General features: G+C 36.8%; 3 protein-coding genes across 6 annotated transcripts; all 3 read left to right on the plus strand.

Moving 5' to 3' along the window:
• The first annotated feature begins 1075 nt into the window (after positions 1 to 1075).
• On the plus strand, positions 1076 to 3730 carry LOC112168406 (dihydroceramide fatty acyl 2-hydroxylase FAH2). Of its 2 annotated transcripts, none has more exons than XM_040506997.1 (7): positions 1076 to 1236; positions 1734 to 1826; positions 1924 to 2120; positions 2232 to 2337; positions 2748 to 2894; positions 3010 to 3182; positions 3282 to 3419. In XM_040506997.1, exons 1-6 carry the CDS (start codon positions 1186 to 1188, stop codon positions 3133 to 3135), a joined length of 720 nt encoding a protein of 239 aa, XP_040362931.1. In that variant the 5' UTR covers positions 1076 to 1185; the 3' UTR covers positions 3136 to 3182; positions 3282 to 3419. The 2 variants fall into 2 exon arrangements, with proteins under 2 accessions (XP_040362931.1, XP_024161292.1); XM_024305524.2 differs by lacking the exon at positions 3282 to 3419 and adding an exon at positions 3471 to 3730 and having other exon boundaries at positions 1078 to 1236.
• Positions 3731 to 5526: 1796 nt separating this feature from the next.
• Positions 5527 to 8250, plus strand: LOC112203169 (dihydroceramide fatty acyl 2-hydroxylase FAH1). The gene is made up of 6 exons (XM_024344175.2): positions 5527 to 5577; positions 6242 to 6334; positions 6858 to 7058; positions 7140 to 7244; positions 7620 to 7766; positions 7882 to 8250. Exons 1-6 carry the CDS (start codon positions 5527 to 5529, stop codon positions 8005 to 8007), a joined length of 723 nt encoding a protein of 240 aa, XP_024199943.1. The 3' UTR covers positions 8008 to 8250.
• Positions 8251 to 9524: 1274 nt separating this feature from the next.
• On the plus strand, positions 9525 to 12684 carry LOC112201413 (dihydroceramide fatty acyl 2-hydroxylase FAH1). Of its 3 annotated transcripts, XM_024342285.2 has the most exons (8): positions 9525 to 9736; positions 9912 to 9984; positions 10471 to 10540; positions 11001 to 11093; positions 11224 to 11420; positions 11560 to 11665; positions 12065 to 12211; positions 12300 to 12684. In XM_024342285.2, the coding sequence occupies exons 2-8, from the start codon at positions 9941 to 9943 to the stop codon at positions 12417 to 12419; spliced, it is 777 nt and encodes a 258-aa protein (XP_024198053.1). In that variant the 5' UTR covers positions 9525 to 9736; positions 9912 to 9940; the 3' UTR covers positions 12420 to 12684. The 3 variants fall into 3 exon arrangements, with proteins under 3 accessions (XP_024198053.1, XP_024198056.1, XP_024198055.1); XM_024342288.2 differs by lacking the exon at positions 9912 to 9984; XM_024342287.2 differs by lacking the exon at positions 9912 to 9984 and having other exon boundaries at positions 9526 to 9736; positions 10474 to 10540.
• The last annotated feature ends 176 nt before the right edge of the window (positions 12685 to 12860 follow it).

Below are 12860 nucleotides of genomic sequence, written 5' to 3' on the forward strand. Positions count from 1 at the left end.
TTGCGATATATCTTCGATAAAGTGAAGAAATATCTATAAAATTTGATATAAAAATAATAAAAAAACTCACAAGTTGTAGAAACTGCAACTAATGCTTGAATTAACGTAGAGAGAGTCTTATCTGAAAAAGTTGTTAAAAACCCAAAAGATAATTCAGATAGTGATGATGCGTGGGGTGGTAAAGCAACTCCAGATAATTCTGATGATGGTGAAAGGGGTGGAAGCGGACCAGGTGGTGGAGGTGAAAGATTTGAATATGGACAATCTTCTGTGGATGGAGGATTAAACCAATTTACCTGTGAAGGTAATTTTGATCATACCACCCAAGATGAAGACTACGGAGTGAGAACAACTAGTCATGGTGCTCAAGAGAAGACCCGATATGGGAGGAGGACTAGAGGTGCAACTAATGATCAAAGTACCCCATCTGATGTTTCTTCAATTGCCTTAAGTTTTGACTCTATCAGTTTAGGCACAGAGCGCAGTGGGATCTCAAATGAATCTCATGAAGACAACAATCAATTTGGTTATGATGCTTATGGATATAATCAATATGGAGAAGTATATGATCAGTCATCTAGTTGGGTTCATCCTTATTATCTCCTTATAGGGGAAACAGTCGGCAGCTCTAAAGAGATATATAACTATCATGTTCATCACTACAATTCGCACTATATGGGTCATATATCTTGGTCTGATTATTGCATTTTTGTAGACCAGCGAGCGGCTTTTCAACCGCCTAGAGTCTCTTTTTGGATGTAGATGAAGTTGACATTCACATGTAGGGTAAAGCTATGGTATGTTAACATTTCTCACACATAAACTATTTTTACCCCTTTAAGGACTCATGTTACCACTTTAAAGACTAATATTACTATTTTGAGGACTCATATGGTAAACCAAGAAAATTTCCTCATATGTATTTATATGTAATTCTAAATTTCTAACAAATTGACTTTTTTCAAAAACGATATATTTTCTCCTCTATCCCCGATATTTCCGATATCTCCATTTTTCAAAGTACCAATAGATATGAAGATACCAATATTTAAAACCTTGGTTGAGAGTATAAGAGGCCTTCTATGTATTATCAAGACGTTTTTCTAGTTCTGTAATGTGATATATAAGTTGGGGTCTTAGTCAGTCCGTTATGCCTGTTGCTTCAGCAGTCTTATAGGTGAAAAGATGGTTGCTCGGGACTTCCAAGTTGATTTGAATAAAGCCCTCGTATTCCAGGTAAGGTTACATTCTCAAATGTTTCTGTAACTTTTAGGGGAAAGTGTGTGGTCAGTGGTCTTGCTCACTGCATGACTTTGTATCCCTACATATCTATATCCCAGAACTCATAAAGAAAACCATTTTTTTTTCTAGGTTCTCAGATATTGTGTTTCTGTTTCGTTCTCCATATTTCCATAATTATAGATGAAATACTGTGCTAAGTAATACCTGGTCTTGTGTGAATAATTTCTACACCGATTCTGTAGATTGACTGTCTACTTCTCTCTTAAAGTGTTTGTTTGGCACTTCCCAGGGGGATTTACCACTTGAAGTTATGCTCTTCCTTTTCCTTCTCTGGCAGTTGTAAACATACATTTTCTTTTCTCTCTGAAACTTTCTTTACTTTTTTGACAAGTCTTATAGGAGCTTGCTCTTTCTCTGTCTGACCCTCTGTTTTGCCTCTAGTGCGTCTGATTAGTTTTAGTACAAACTTTTAACTTTTGATATGTTTCCAGGTTGGCCATCTTGGAGAGGCATATCACGAGTGGGTTCACCAGCCTATTGTCTGCACTGAAAGCCCTCGATTTTTTGAAATTGAATTTTTGGAGGTACGGCCAGCCCCTTTGTTCATGCCTAATAGTCACTATGTTTATGGATGTGCTATTGTAGAGCTCCACTTCGACTCAAATTAACTACTTGAAACAGTTCTTGACCCGCACTGTGTGGTGGGCAGTTCCTACCATATGGCTTCCAGTTGTGTGTTACTCCATCTCCAAGACCGTACAGATGGGCCATTCCTTTCCTGAAATAGTTCTGATGGTTCTTTTTGGCATTTTGGTGTGGACATTGCTTGAATATACAATTCACCGTTTCCTTTTCCACATTGAAACCAAAAGCTACTGGTTCAGTCTCTCTCTCTCTCTCTGTTATTTTTTCTTTATGTACTTTTTTACATGTTTATGTATTTTGATGTTCTTTGAGAATAATGCGCTCAATTTCTGATATTGTTTTAGGGGGAACACCATACATTATGTTCTCCATGGCTGCCATCACAAACACCCAATGGATAGTTTGCGACTTGTTCTTCCTCCGACTGCAACAGCTATTTTATGTCTTCTAGTATGCAATTTCCTCTCACATCCTTACTCTTACCAGTTACCACGTGGTCACAAACTTACTATGTTGTGCTTAAGAATACAATGTGCACATAATTGATAAAGATTCTAAATTTGAGAGGTTTATATTAATATTTTCTTATGGAAGCAACATTTTATGCCCTGCTCTGTATGAACCATAATACCTTGCCATGTTCTCAATATTGTAAACAGCTGAATAGCAGCTGTTTGCAATGTTGACATTGCATCATTGTGATGTAGAATTGTAATTACACGGCATTATAATTCTTTAAAATCTTCTAGGTATCAAATTGTGAGTGATTTATTTTTTGCAAATTATTTTGGTATATAAATCATATTGTTTTACTACTTATGGATTTCATTTGCCGTTTCTGATATATCTATGTGTGCCAGGTATGGTATATGTTTAGGCTTTTATCACCTCCATCAGTTGCTCCGGCTTTGTTTGGAGGAACCTTGTTGGGATATGTAGCATATGATGTCACTCATTACTACCTACACCATGGGAAGCCATCTAAAAGATTGACTCAAGATCTGAAGGTAACAATTTGGAGATGACTTAAGATGTCCCGTCTTCTCCTCTCTTTCTGTCATACTTGACGGTATCTCCTGCATTTCTATGCCTTCATAAATACCTGCGTTTATGTTTTGACAGAAATATCACTTGAACCATCACTTCAGAATTCAAAGTAAGGGATTCGGGGTCACTTCCTCCTTATGGGACAATGTTTTCGGAACAGTGCCTTCAACAAAAGCTGCCGAGAAAATGAGTAACCAGTAGCACCGGCTGGGTTAACATGGATCTTCTTGCTACTGTACTAGTAACTAGTAAGCCTTTCTGCCTCATATTTTCCTGATCTTATTTTCTCTTTATACATATCATTTTTCACATTATTCTAACAACATCTTGCATTTTTTTATAAACAGCTAGAGTCATCATAGTTTTTTGCCTCACTTTTCTCTAAAGACAATAACTGCCTGGAAGATAAAATGATTTTGTGCAATGTATTGGAAACTTCCTTAATCGCTATCTATATGATTTTTCGTCCATCAACTTAACCGCTTAGAAAACGCTCACTAACTGATCAAATGTATTTCACATTTGATTTTAACTAGGGAACAATAACTGCATATTTGGAGCTATATATGGAACATGACTTAGACGTACAATAATGAGTCCATTAATACATGAAGGACGTCTGGCTGCTTTGGATATGTACAACTGCTGAGGGGGATTGGTTGCTTTGGCTCCATATGACAGAAACTGGCTCTGTAATATTATTGTTCTTGTATCCTGTATGCTTGTTACAACAATAATAAATCGGACATCTATGTTCATGCTCGATGCCTTTTTATTGTTCTTCTGCTTCCATTCTCATTTGGATTGATTTCAGAGTAGTGTAGAGTAGAGGCATATGATTTACTCATCTAAACTTGAATTTTGGGCAGCGAGCTGCTTATTCCTTTTTGGGAGACAAAATAATCAGCTGGTACTTACTAGTCTCTATATATCCACCTCCACATTCTCCTCCGCAAGGAAGAAAAGGTGGAGGAGGCAGACAAGTCAGAGGTTGCGGGTTTACCCAATGTCTAGTTATGCCATTTTAGTCACCAGAGGCTGCGTTGACAGTTTTGAACGAGTATGCTACAGAAGACAGAGCCTTGCGTTACAAGTTACAAAAATGTCCTAGATATCTCTACCCAGTACCCACCATCAACAATTGGTTTTAATTTCGATGCTTCTATATGGTATCAAAGCCATGATTTATCTAACCGTCACATCAAAGCTACGATTTATTCAATCTGTCACACAGACTTGTTCCACGCCATGATCAATACCTCACTCTTATATTCAAAGATTAAGAATAGATCTTACTTCTGTGAAACATTGTTACAGCAAAAATGTTAAGCATCAAATCTCTACTATTATAAAGAGAAATCAAGTTTGGTGTTAAAGACTTCACCAAATTTTTAAATGCCCACAGCATCCTTTGGAATAAAAAAGAAAATTCATTAATGAAATTATCTAAAAGAGTAATTATGGTAAAATAAAAAGACGTTTAAATGAGAAGTGAATCAGAGATAACTTCCATTTTCTCTTCATCTTAATAATAACGCATTGCACGAGTATACCTATACAGTGTAGGAGATCGAACCCAGTATGTTAAACATCACGAGTTTGTTTCTGTGCGCTTATCTCTTCAGCTCGTGGTCGTGGTATCTGTTTTTTCCACGAAGAAAGAACTGTGACAATCTTTCTGGGGTTTTCCCAGTTGGTCCTGCATGGTACTAGAAAAAGGTCAGTCTTTATCATTCTGATGTTTACAATTGCTGTATGAATGCTTGGAAAGTTATGAACTTGTATAGGAATTCTGCAAGTTTCTGCGAAAATTGAATCTGGGTTTTGTAATATCATAATGATCGTGTTAAATGTTGAACTGGGTTCTCTGGAATTTCTGTATAAGATGCATTGTTGGATGAGATTTTCTGTATATGAGAATTTCTCTGGATTTTCTACTCCCCTGCATTGTGTCTTAAATTTGATATGTGTAAAAGAACTCATAAATGCTGGGAATTTAGTTTCTTGATATTTGATTTGAGGTCTCTTTGCTACCAAAGATCTATATAATGTAGAAATCTCCTGAACTGCTTAAAATTATAAGTAATAAGTTGATGTCTAACATTCAAATAGTGTATTCCCTCGATAGAAAGGCATGATAGGGACTAAAAAGATATGCTTTTGCTTAAGATTGAAACAAAATTGAGAAAGATATAACACTAGGAATGATTTGCCGATCTGAGTCAGTTTAGTACGTTGCCTCTAGTGCAGTTTAAAGACATATATAGTTCGTAGTTGCGTTGAATTGTTTCTACTTTATTTTGTTCATGTTAGGAGAATGTCATTGCCCTGATACGCTGCGGCCGGTTCGAACTTGTGTCAGACTTTATAATGGTTGGTTTTAAGAACAAGGAATAAGAAAACTAATGGGAAGGAAAGCCAAACCAAGAATGAACTAATTCAATGGATTAGACTGTACCACCTGCACTGCTGCGGCTCAGCCAAAGTAGATAACTCCCTGTCATTGCTTATTTGCTTGAGAGTATACATTTTCACTTTCAGGTTTTGAATTTATATTTGTCCCCACTTCAGTTACTTAAGAAGCCTGAATAGATGGTAGTCAAACCTTTTACGGTGGACTTGGATAAGCCTCTCGTCTTCCAGGTTACAATTTTTTTTACTATTGTTCTGTATTTTGCACTTTTCTGCATGCCTATTAATTCTGTGTAAATTGTTTAGTCGTATTAGAGATTCTTCATCCTTCATCCAATGAGTTTTAGTCTATGTTTATACATGTAAATATCCAGTAGCAGAATGGTTTTTCAGTAGTAGTTGTTATGGTTCGCTGGTTCTTAAGAATACACTGTCTTGCTTAATTGAAATTATTTTCATAAAGGTTACTCTGTTTTCTTGTCAAGTTATTTTAACTTCCAATGTTGAAGTGTGGCAGAGGCCTTAGCTTGACTTCCCTCCATATATTTGCATTTGAATAGTCATTAGAAACAATAGTATAAACGATTTTGTTGTAATTGCTATTTGCTAATCTTAACCACTTATTTTTGAAAGATGTGCCTTTTAAACATACTTTCTGAGTTGTCAGTAAAATAAAAAACAAACTATCTGAAACACAAGTATCAGTGATAGACATATACATATAGAAGAATATCTATTGGGTTCCACTTATTTTTGAACGCCTTTGCACCTTTAAACTTCAGATATACTAATTCAGAACACTAATTTGAAATATAATGTTTGTTGTGAATCAATCTTTTAGTTTTGTAATTAATTCATCTCACTATGACCTTCTACACCACCGGAATTTTTACAGGTTGGTCATCTTGGCGAAGCTTACAATGAATGGGTTCACCAACCTATTGTCAGCAAGGAAGGCCCGAGATTTTTTGCAAATGACTATTTGGAGGTGTTACTTTAAGATCTTGCACTCATATAAATTCAAACAGGAGCACAATACCTGAATACCACATAACCAAGTGCATGAAATATATATATTTTGTTGCGGTATATAGTAACAAGTCATAGCCTTTGTAATTCTCTTCAAGTAATACAGCAGATTTGGATTTTGAAAACCTTCTTTGCAGTAAAAACATGTTGAGTAGGATTATACTTTTTAGCATTGAAACTATAGAACATCTGTTATGGTTATAGAACAGCAAACAAGCATTAATAACTGTTGTAGTTTTAATAAGAGATTCATCTTCTTGACTCTTGAGTCTAAAATCCTAAAATCTAATTCTAAATGAGTTGAAATAAAATGCATATGCTGAATGTTTGTATTGCAGGACTTTTTTTTTTTTTTTTTTTTTGCATGGTAGAATAAGTTCTGCAAGTCTGTCATGATGACTTTTATGTTAGTTCAAATGTTGGTAATTAATCTTGTCATCAATACTGTTCTGGCCGTCTATTGACTCATTAAATTGAAACAGCTCTTGACTCGCACAGCATGGTGGGTGATTCCACTTGTTTGGCTGCCTGTAGCATCCTGGTTAGTCTCCATGTCTTTTCGAATGGGGCTTACTTTAGCTCAGGTACCTTTAGCAGTGGTTGGTGGCATCTTTATTTGGACACTGTTGGAGTATGGTTTGCATCGCTTCCCTCTTCATATGAAATCAACAAGCTATTGGTTGGTTCTCTATCCCTCCCTGTGATCTCTTCCCTCCCCCTTTTTGATGTATTGGCAGCATCCATAATTTGGTCAGTTTTTGTAGGGCAACACCATTCATTATCGTTTTCATGGTTGCCATCACAGGCACCCTATGGATGGGATGCGCATTGTTTTCCCCCCTGCAGTGACAGCTATTCTCTGTGTGCCGGTATGATCCATTTCACAATCTTGATTAGACTAGTCTGTCTGAACACGTAGCAGTTAATAGCACTGATTGATCAGGCTAGGTGCAAATAAGGTTTCTGAGTAATCAGCTGCTGTAGTACACGTTTAAGTTTCACCCACTTAATTTATCTGTGCCGGAGAAAGAAATCACGTGTTACTTACTCAAATAATTTTTGAGTAAAAACTCTCATCACTTTGATAATTGGCTAATGTAATTGCACTATTCTAGTTTGAGAGTAATTTGACTAATTTCTTATTTGCAAATTATTTTTGATATATAAATCATATCATTTATAGTTACTACTTATGGATTTCATCTGCAGTTTCTGATATATCACGGTATATATATGTTTGCTAGTTTTGGAATATGTCTAGGCTTTTATCACCTCCATCAGTTGCTCCGGCTTTGTTTGGAGGAACCTTACTGGGATATGTAGCATATGATGTCACTCATTACTACCTGCACCATGGGAAGCCATACAAAAGATTGACTCAAGATCTGAAGGTAACAATTTGGAGACTACTTAAGATATCTCGTCATCTCCTCTCTCTGTCATACTAGCTTGATAGTATCTCTTGCATTTCTATGCTTCATAAATGCCTGCGTTTGTGTTTGACAGAAATATCACTTGAACCATCACTTCAGAAATCACAGTAAGGGATTCGGGATCACTTCCTCCTTTTGGGACAATGTTTTCCGAACAGTGCCTTCAACAAAAACTGCCGAGAAAATGAGTAACCAGTAGCACTGGCTGGGTTAACATGCATCTTCTTGCTACCGTGTTGTAGTAGTAAACAGTAAGCCTTTCTGCTTCTCGTATTTTCTTGATCTAGTTTTCCCTTATACATATCATTTTCACATTATTCTAGCAACATCTTGCATTTTTTTATAAGCAACTAGAGTCATAGTTTTTTGCATCACTTTTCTCTAAAACCAATAATGTTTTTGTGCAATGTATTGGATACTTCCTTAATCGCTATCTATATGATCTTTCGTCCATCAACTTAACCACTTAGAAAACGATCAAAGCTGATCAAATGGATTTCACATTTGATTTTAACTGGGGAACAATAACTGCAGTATTTGGAGCTATGGAACATGACTAATTAGAAGTACAATAATGAATACTGGAGCTATGGAACATGACTAATTAGAAGTACAATAATGAGTCCATCAATACCTGAAGCCCTGAAGGACTTCTGGCTGCTTTGGATCTGTAAAACTGTTGAGGGAGTTTGGTTGCTTTGACTCCGTATGACCCCCAAAAACTAGCTCTGTAATATTATTGTTCTTGTATCATGTATGCTTGTTACTACCAACGGTAACAAGTCAGAGATTGCGGGTTTACCCAATGTCTAGTTTTGCCATTTTAGTCACGAGCATCATACAGAAGAGAAAGCCTTGCGTTATAAGTTACAAAAATGTCTCGCATATCTCTACCCAGTACGCACCATATATCACCAATTGGTTTTAATTCAGATGCTTCAATATGGTATCAAAGCCATGATTTATCTAACCGTCACATCAAAGCTACCATTTTTCAATTGTACAGACTTGTTCCACGCCATGACCTATACCCTACTCTTATATATATTCCAAGATCAAGAATAGACTCTTTCCTCTGTAAGCATCGGATTTGAAATATTATTACAGCAAAAATGTAAAGCATCATGAGTTCTCTATTAATAAAGTTATAAAGCTAAGCGCTTAGACTTTATCAAAATATGAATTGTTCAAACTACCCACCATAATAAAAAAAAATATGTTAAAATGAAAAAGAAGAAATGCATATATGTGAAATATTGAAGAAGTGTGTGATAAGAAAACTTTCATGTTCTTTTTTTGTTCATCAACAATACGTTCATCGCACGGGTATGAGACTATGGGACCAGTAACAAATAACGTGTTGGAGATCGAAGACAGTTGGGAGTTACAGAGAGACAGGAACATGGTTTAACCACCAAATCATTGCCCCCCTAAATCTGTTGGCGCTGACCGGAAGTTGAGGGCGCCAGTGTTAATTCAAATCAAAAATATCTCAGGCCACCAAGTTGGGACCCACCCCCCCCAGTTTCCAGAAGCGAATCGTATTCCGACACGTCATCACGAGAGCTGGAATGTTGAAAAAGCGCCAGACTGGCCAGCGTTAAGGAAAAGGAAGAATCCAACGTCAGGATCGCTGGAACGATTCCTTGATGCCCATACAAAATTGGACGGCCCAGATCTGTCCCCACCCCCTTAAAGAAATAAACGCAGTTCGGGGGCTTTTTCTCCACAAACGCGAAGCTTTAGAGAGAGAGAGAGAGAGAGGGAGAGATTTCCTGAGCCACTGCAGAACTCCCTCCCACTTCAAACGCAGAAACCCTTCAAGGGTTCTGGTGGGTTCTTCGTTTAGAGAGCAGAGAGGGGAGAAAGGAAGAGTCTTTGTTTGTTCGGGTTTGATTGGATCCGAGTGTCCGGCCCGCATTTTATAGGTGCGCTGCTGTTTGCTTGTTTTGTTCTGCTTCCAATTTCAATGCTTTTGTTTGTTTTGCGTGATTCGTAGATCTGGGTGTGTAGGGTTTTTGGAGAATTTGGGTTTCTGGGTTTGATTCTGTGCATGCATTTTGGGTTTTTGTTGTTCAACCGTGTGCTATCTGATTTGATCAGGTTTAATTCAATTTGGGTGATGAGGAAAAATGGGAAAAGGGGGGAGAAAGAATGAGTTTTTGAGGTTTCTGTGGTGAGTGTTAAATTGTTGTTGCTTTGAAACTGGTTTTTGTATCAAATGAAAGCTATAGCTTGAAATTGAAGCTTTGAAATAAATTAAAAAGCTGGATCTATTGTGTGTAGTAGACGATGATCTTGTTGACTTTTTTGGTCTTTTTTTTAGTGAATTTTTTTGCCTGAAGATTGGTTCACGATGATTGATGTTTTTCTATTATTCACTATACACTTGCAATGATGATGCTGAGTTGATCCGGGGACCAACTATGAAGTTGGGACTTTTTAGTTCCTGACCCTATTCTGCGTCCGTGAATTGAATCATGCTAGTTTTGCTGTTTTTTGTTTTTGATATTTAGACTAACGCTGACGGAATTGTAGGAATGATTTCTAACAGGATGACAGTATAGGAGTCCTTATTTGTTTAGTCCCTGACGTTTTTCTAGTTCTGATTGTGAAATATAAGTTGGGGTCTTAATCCGTCCTTTTATGCATGTTGCTCCAGCAGTGTTATAGGTGACAAGATGGTTGCTCAGGACTTCCAAGTTGATTTGAATAAAGCCCTTGTATTCCAGGTAAGGTTACATTCTCAAATGTTTCTATACCTTTTAGGGTAAAGTATGTGGTCTTGCTCACTGCATTTCTCATTGACTTCGTATCCTCACATCTATGTCCATTTAGATCCCAGGGCTCATAAAGGAAACCATTTTTTAGGTTCTCAGATATTGTGTTTCTTTACTTTCTCTACATGTCCATATTTACCTGGTGTTGTCTGAACAATTTCTACGCCTATCCTCAAGATTATCAGTCTATTTCTCTTAAAATGTTTGTTTGGCACTTCCCGGGGGGATTTACCACTTGAATTTTGCTTCTCCTCTCTGGCAGTTGTAAACATACATTATCTTTTCTCTTTGAAACTTCATTACTTTTTTGAAAACTATTTGAGGAGCTTGCTTTTTCTTTGTCTGACCCTCGGTTTTCTCTGGTGCATCTGATTAGTTTTAGTACAAACTATTAACTGTTGATGCTTTGCAGGTTGGCCATCTTGGAGAATCATATCAAGAGTGGGTTCACCAGCCTATTGTCTGCACGGAAGGCCCTCGATTTTTTGAAAATGAATTTTGGGAGGTACTGCCAGCCCCTTTGATACCTGATAGTCACTCTGTTATGGATTTGCTTACATGCTAACTTGAATTATTAATATTTATTCAGTTATTGTAGAGCTCCACATCTGACTCATTTTGATTACTTGAAACAGTTCTTGACCCGCACTGTGTGGTGGGCAGTTCCTACTATATGGCTTCCAGTTGTGTGTTACTTTATCTCCAAATCTGTACGAATGGGCCATACCTTTCCTGAAATCGTTGTGATGGTTCTTTTTGGCATCTTGGTGTGGACATTGCTTGAATATATGTTGCATCGCTTCCTTTTCCACATTGAAACAAAGACCTACTGGTTAGTCTCTCTCTCTCTCTCTCTCTCTCTGTGTTATCTGTGTGTGGATTTTATTTTTATTTTTTTTCTACTTGTTGTCATGTATATATATTTTGATATTCTTTGGGAATAATGTGCTAGTTTTCTGATATTGCTCTAGGTGGAACACCATACATTATCTTCTCCATGGCTGCCATCACAAACACCCAATGGATGGTTTGCGACTTGTTTTTCCTCCAACTGCAACAGCTATTTTATGTTTTCCGGTATGTAATTCTCTCACATCCTTATAGTCTTACTGCTAACTTACTATGCTGTCCTTCAGAATACAATGTGTGCACATAGTTATCTAACGAATATTCTAAATCTCGGAGGTTATATTAATATTTTCTCATGGAAAGCAATATTTTATGCCCTGCTTTGTATGAACCATGACACTTTGCCATGTTCTCAATATTGTAAATATCTGAATAGCTGTTTCCAATATTGACATTGCAGTATTGTGATGTAGACTTACATGGCATTATTATTCTTTAAAATCATCTAGGTATCAAATTGTTCTTTGTGTACTTGCATGGAATTTTGTTTTTTTTCCCAATTGTATTCTCTTAGAAAGAGAAAAAAGAATCATTACCTGTTGTAACCCTACACTTAATTGTTGCCAGTTCTATAACTTGGTTAAGCTGATGTCATCCCCTTCTGTTGCTCCTGCTTTGTTTGGCGGTGGTTTATTGGGATATGTCATGTATGATGTTACCCATTATTACCTTCATCATGGTCAGCCATCCAGTAAGGTGCCCAAAGATCTTAAGGTAAAGATCAGAACTTCGTCTGCTTTTAAGTGTGTTTGCTTGATCACGGTCAACAATAAGGTGTTTGTTTTTTTTTTTTTTTTTGCAGAAATACCACTTGAATCATCACTTCAGGATTCAGGACAAAGGCTTTGGAATAACTTCAAGTCTATGGGACAGGGTGTTTGGAACACTTCCTCAAACTAAAGCAGCTAAGAAAACTAGATAATTATTGAAGTGTAGCATCTCGTAATTGGTTAGGATAGCTAGTATCAGGGAGCTCAACGTATTTTGATCCCTTAACATTCTTTATTCTCCTAAATTTATTGTATGCATAAATTATTATGTTTTCGGGGTGGGATATCATGGTGATGGGGGTTTCAAATTTTGTTGTTTTGTAAATTAAGAATGATGTGTTCGGATTCACTCGTTATTTATGAGGGATACCTCTTCAAATTGTCTATATTGCGTTATTCCTCATTATGCTCGTCTATGGTATCCTTGTATAAATCTATACCTGCATTATGAGATTATCGTATTGTCAACTTTTTTTGCTCAATTTGAGTCTTTCAGAGATTGCATCTGCGGCTTACTATGCCATCTTGTTTAGGTGGTTCAAACTGCAGATCTTTTATCCGTTCAACATTGGACACCATCGTGTTCATATATT

The sequence above is a fragment of the Rosa chinensis genome, chromosome 5, assembly GCF_002994745.2.
Source record: "Rosa chinensis cultivar Old Blush chromosome 5, RchiOBHm-V2, whole genome shotgun sequence".
Lineage (NCBI taxonomy): Eukaryota > Viridiplantae > Streptophyta > Magnoliopsida > Rosales > Rosaceae > Rosa > Rosa chinensis.

What these genes read in the sequence shown, in the direction of transcription:
- LOC112168406 (XM_040506997.1), top strand. Translation starts at nt 1,186, where the DNA reads ATGGTTGCTCGGGACTTCCAAGTTGATTTGAATAAAGCCCTCGTATTC. An exon ending in TTGAAATTGAATTTTTGGAG is followed by an intron (nt 1,827 to 1,923) that starts GTACGGCCAGCC and finishes TACTTGAAACAG; the next exon opens with TTCTTGACCCGCACTGTGTG. An exon ending in ATTGAAACCAAAAGCTACTG is followed by an intron (nt 2,121 to 2,231) that starts GTTCAGTCTCTC and finishes ATATTGTTTTAG; the next exon opens with GGGGAACACCATACATTATG.
- LOC112203169 (XM_024344175.2), top strand. Translation starts at nt 5,527, where the DNA reads ATGGTAGTCAAACCTTTTACGGTGGACTTGGATAAGCCTCTCGTCTTC. An exon ending in TTGCAAATGACTATTTGGAG is followed by an intron (nt 6,335 to 6,857) that starts GTGTTACTTTAA and finishes AAATTGAAACAG; the next exon opens with CTCTTGACTCGCACAGCATG. An exon ending in AATCAACAAGCTATTGGTTG is followed by an intron (nt 7,059 to 7,139) that starts GTTCTCTATCCC and finishes CAGTTTTTGTAG; the next exon opens with GGCAACACCATTCATTATCG.
- LOC112201413 (XM_024342285.2), top strand. Translation starts at nt 9,941, where the DNA reads ATGGGAAAAGGGGGGAGAAAGAATGAGTTTTTGAGGTTTCTGTG. An exon ending in TTGAAAATGAATTTTGGGAG is followed by an intron (nt 11,094 to 11,223) that starts GTACTGCCAGCC and finishes TACTTGAAACAG; the next exon opens with TTCTTGACCCGCACTGTGTG. An exon ending in AGGTGCCCAAAGATCTTAAG is followed by an intron (nt 12,212 to 12,299) that starts GTAAAGATCAGA and finishes TTTTTTTTGCAG; the next exon opens with AAATACCACTTGAATCATCA.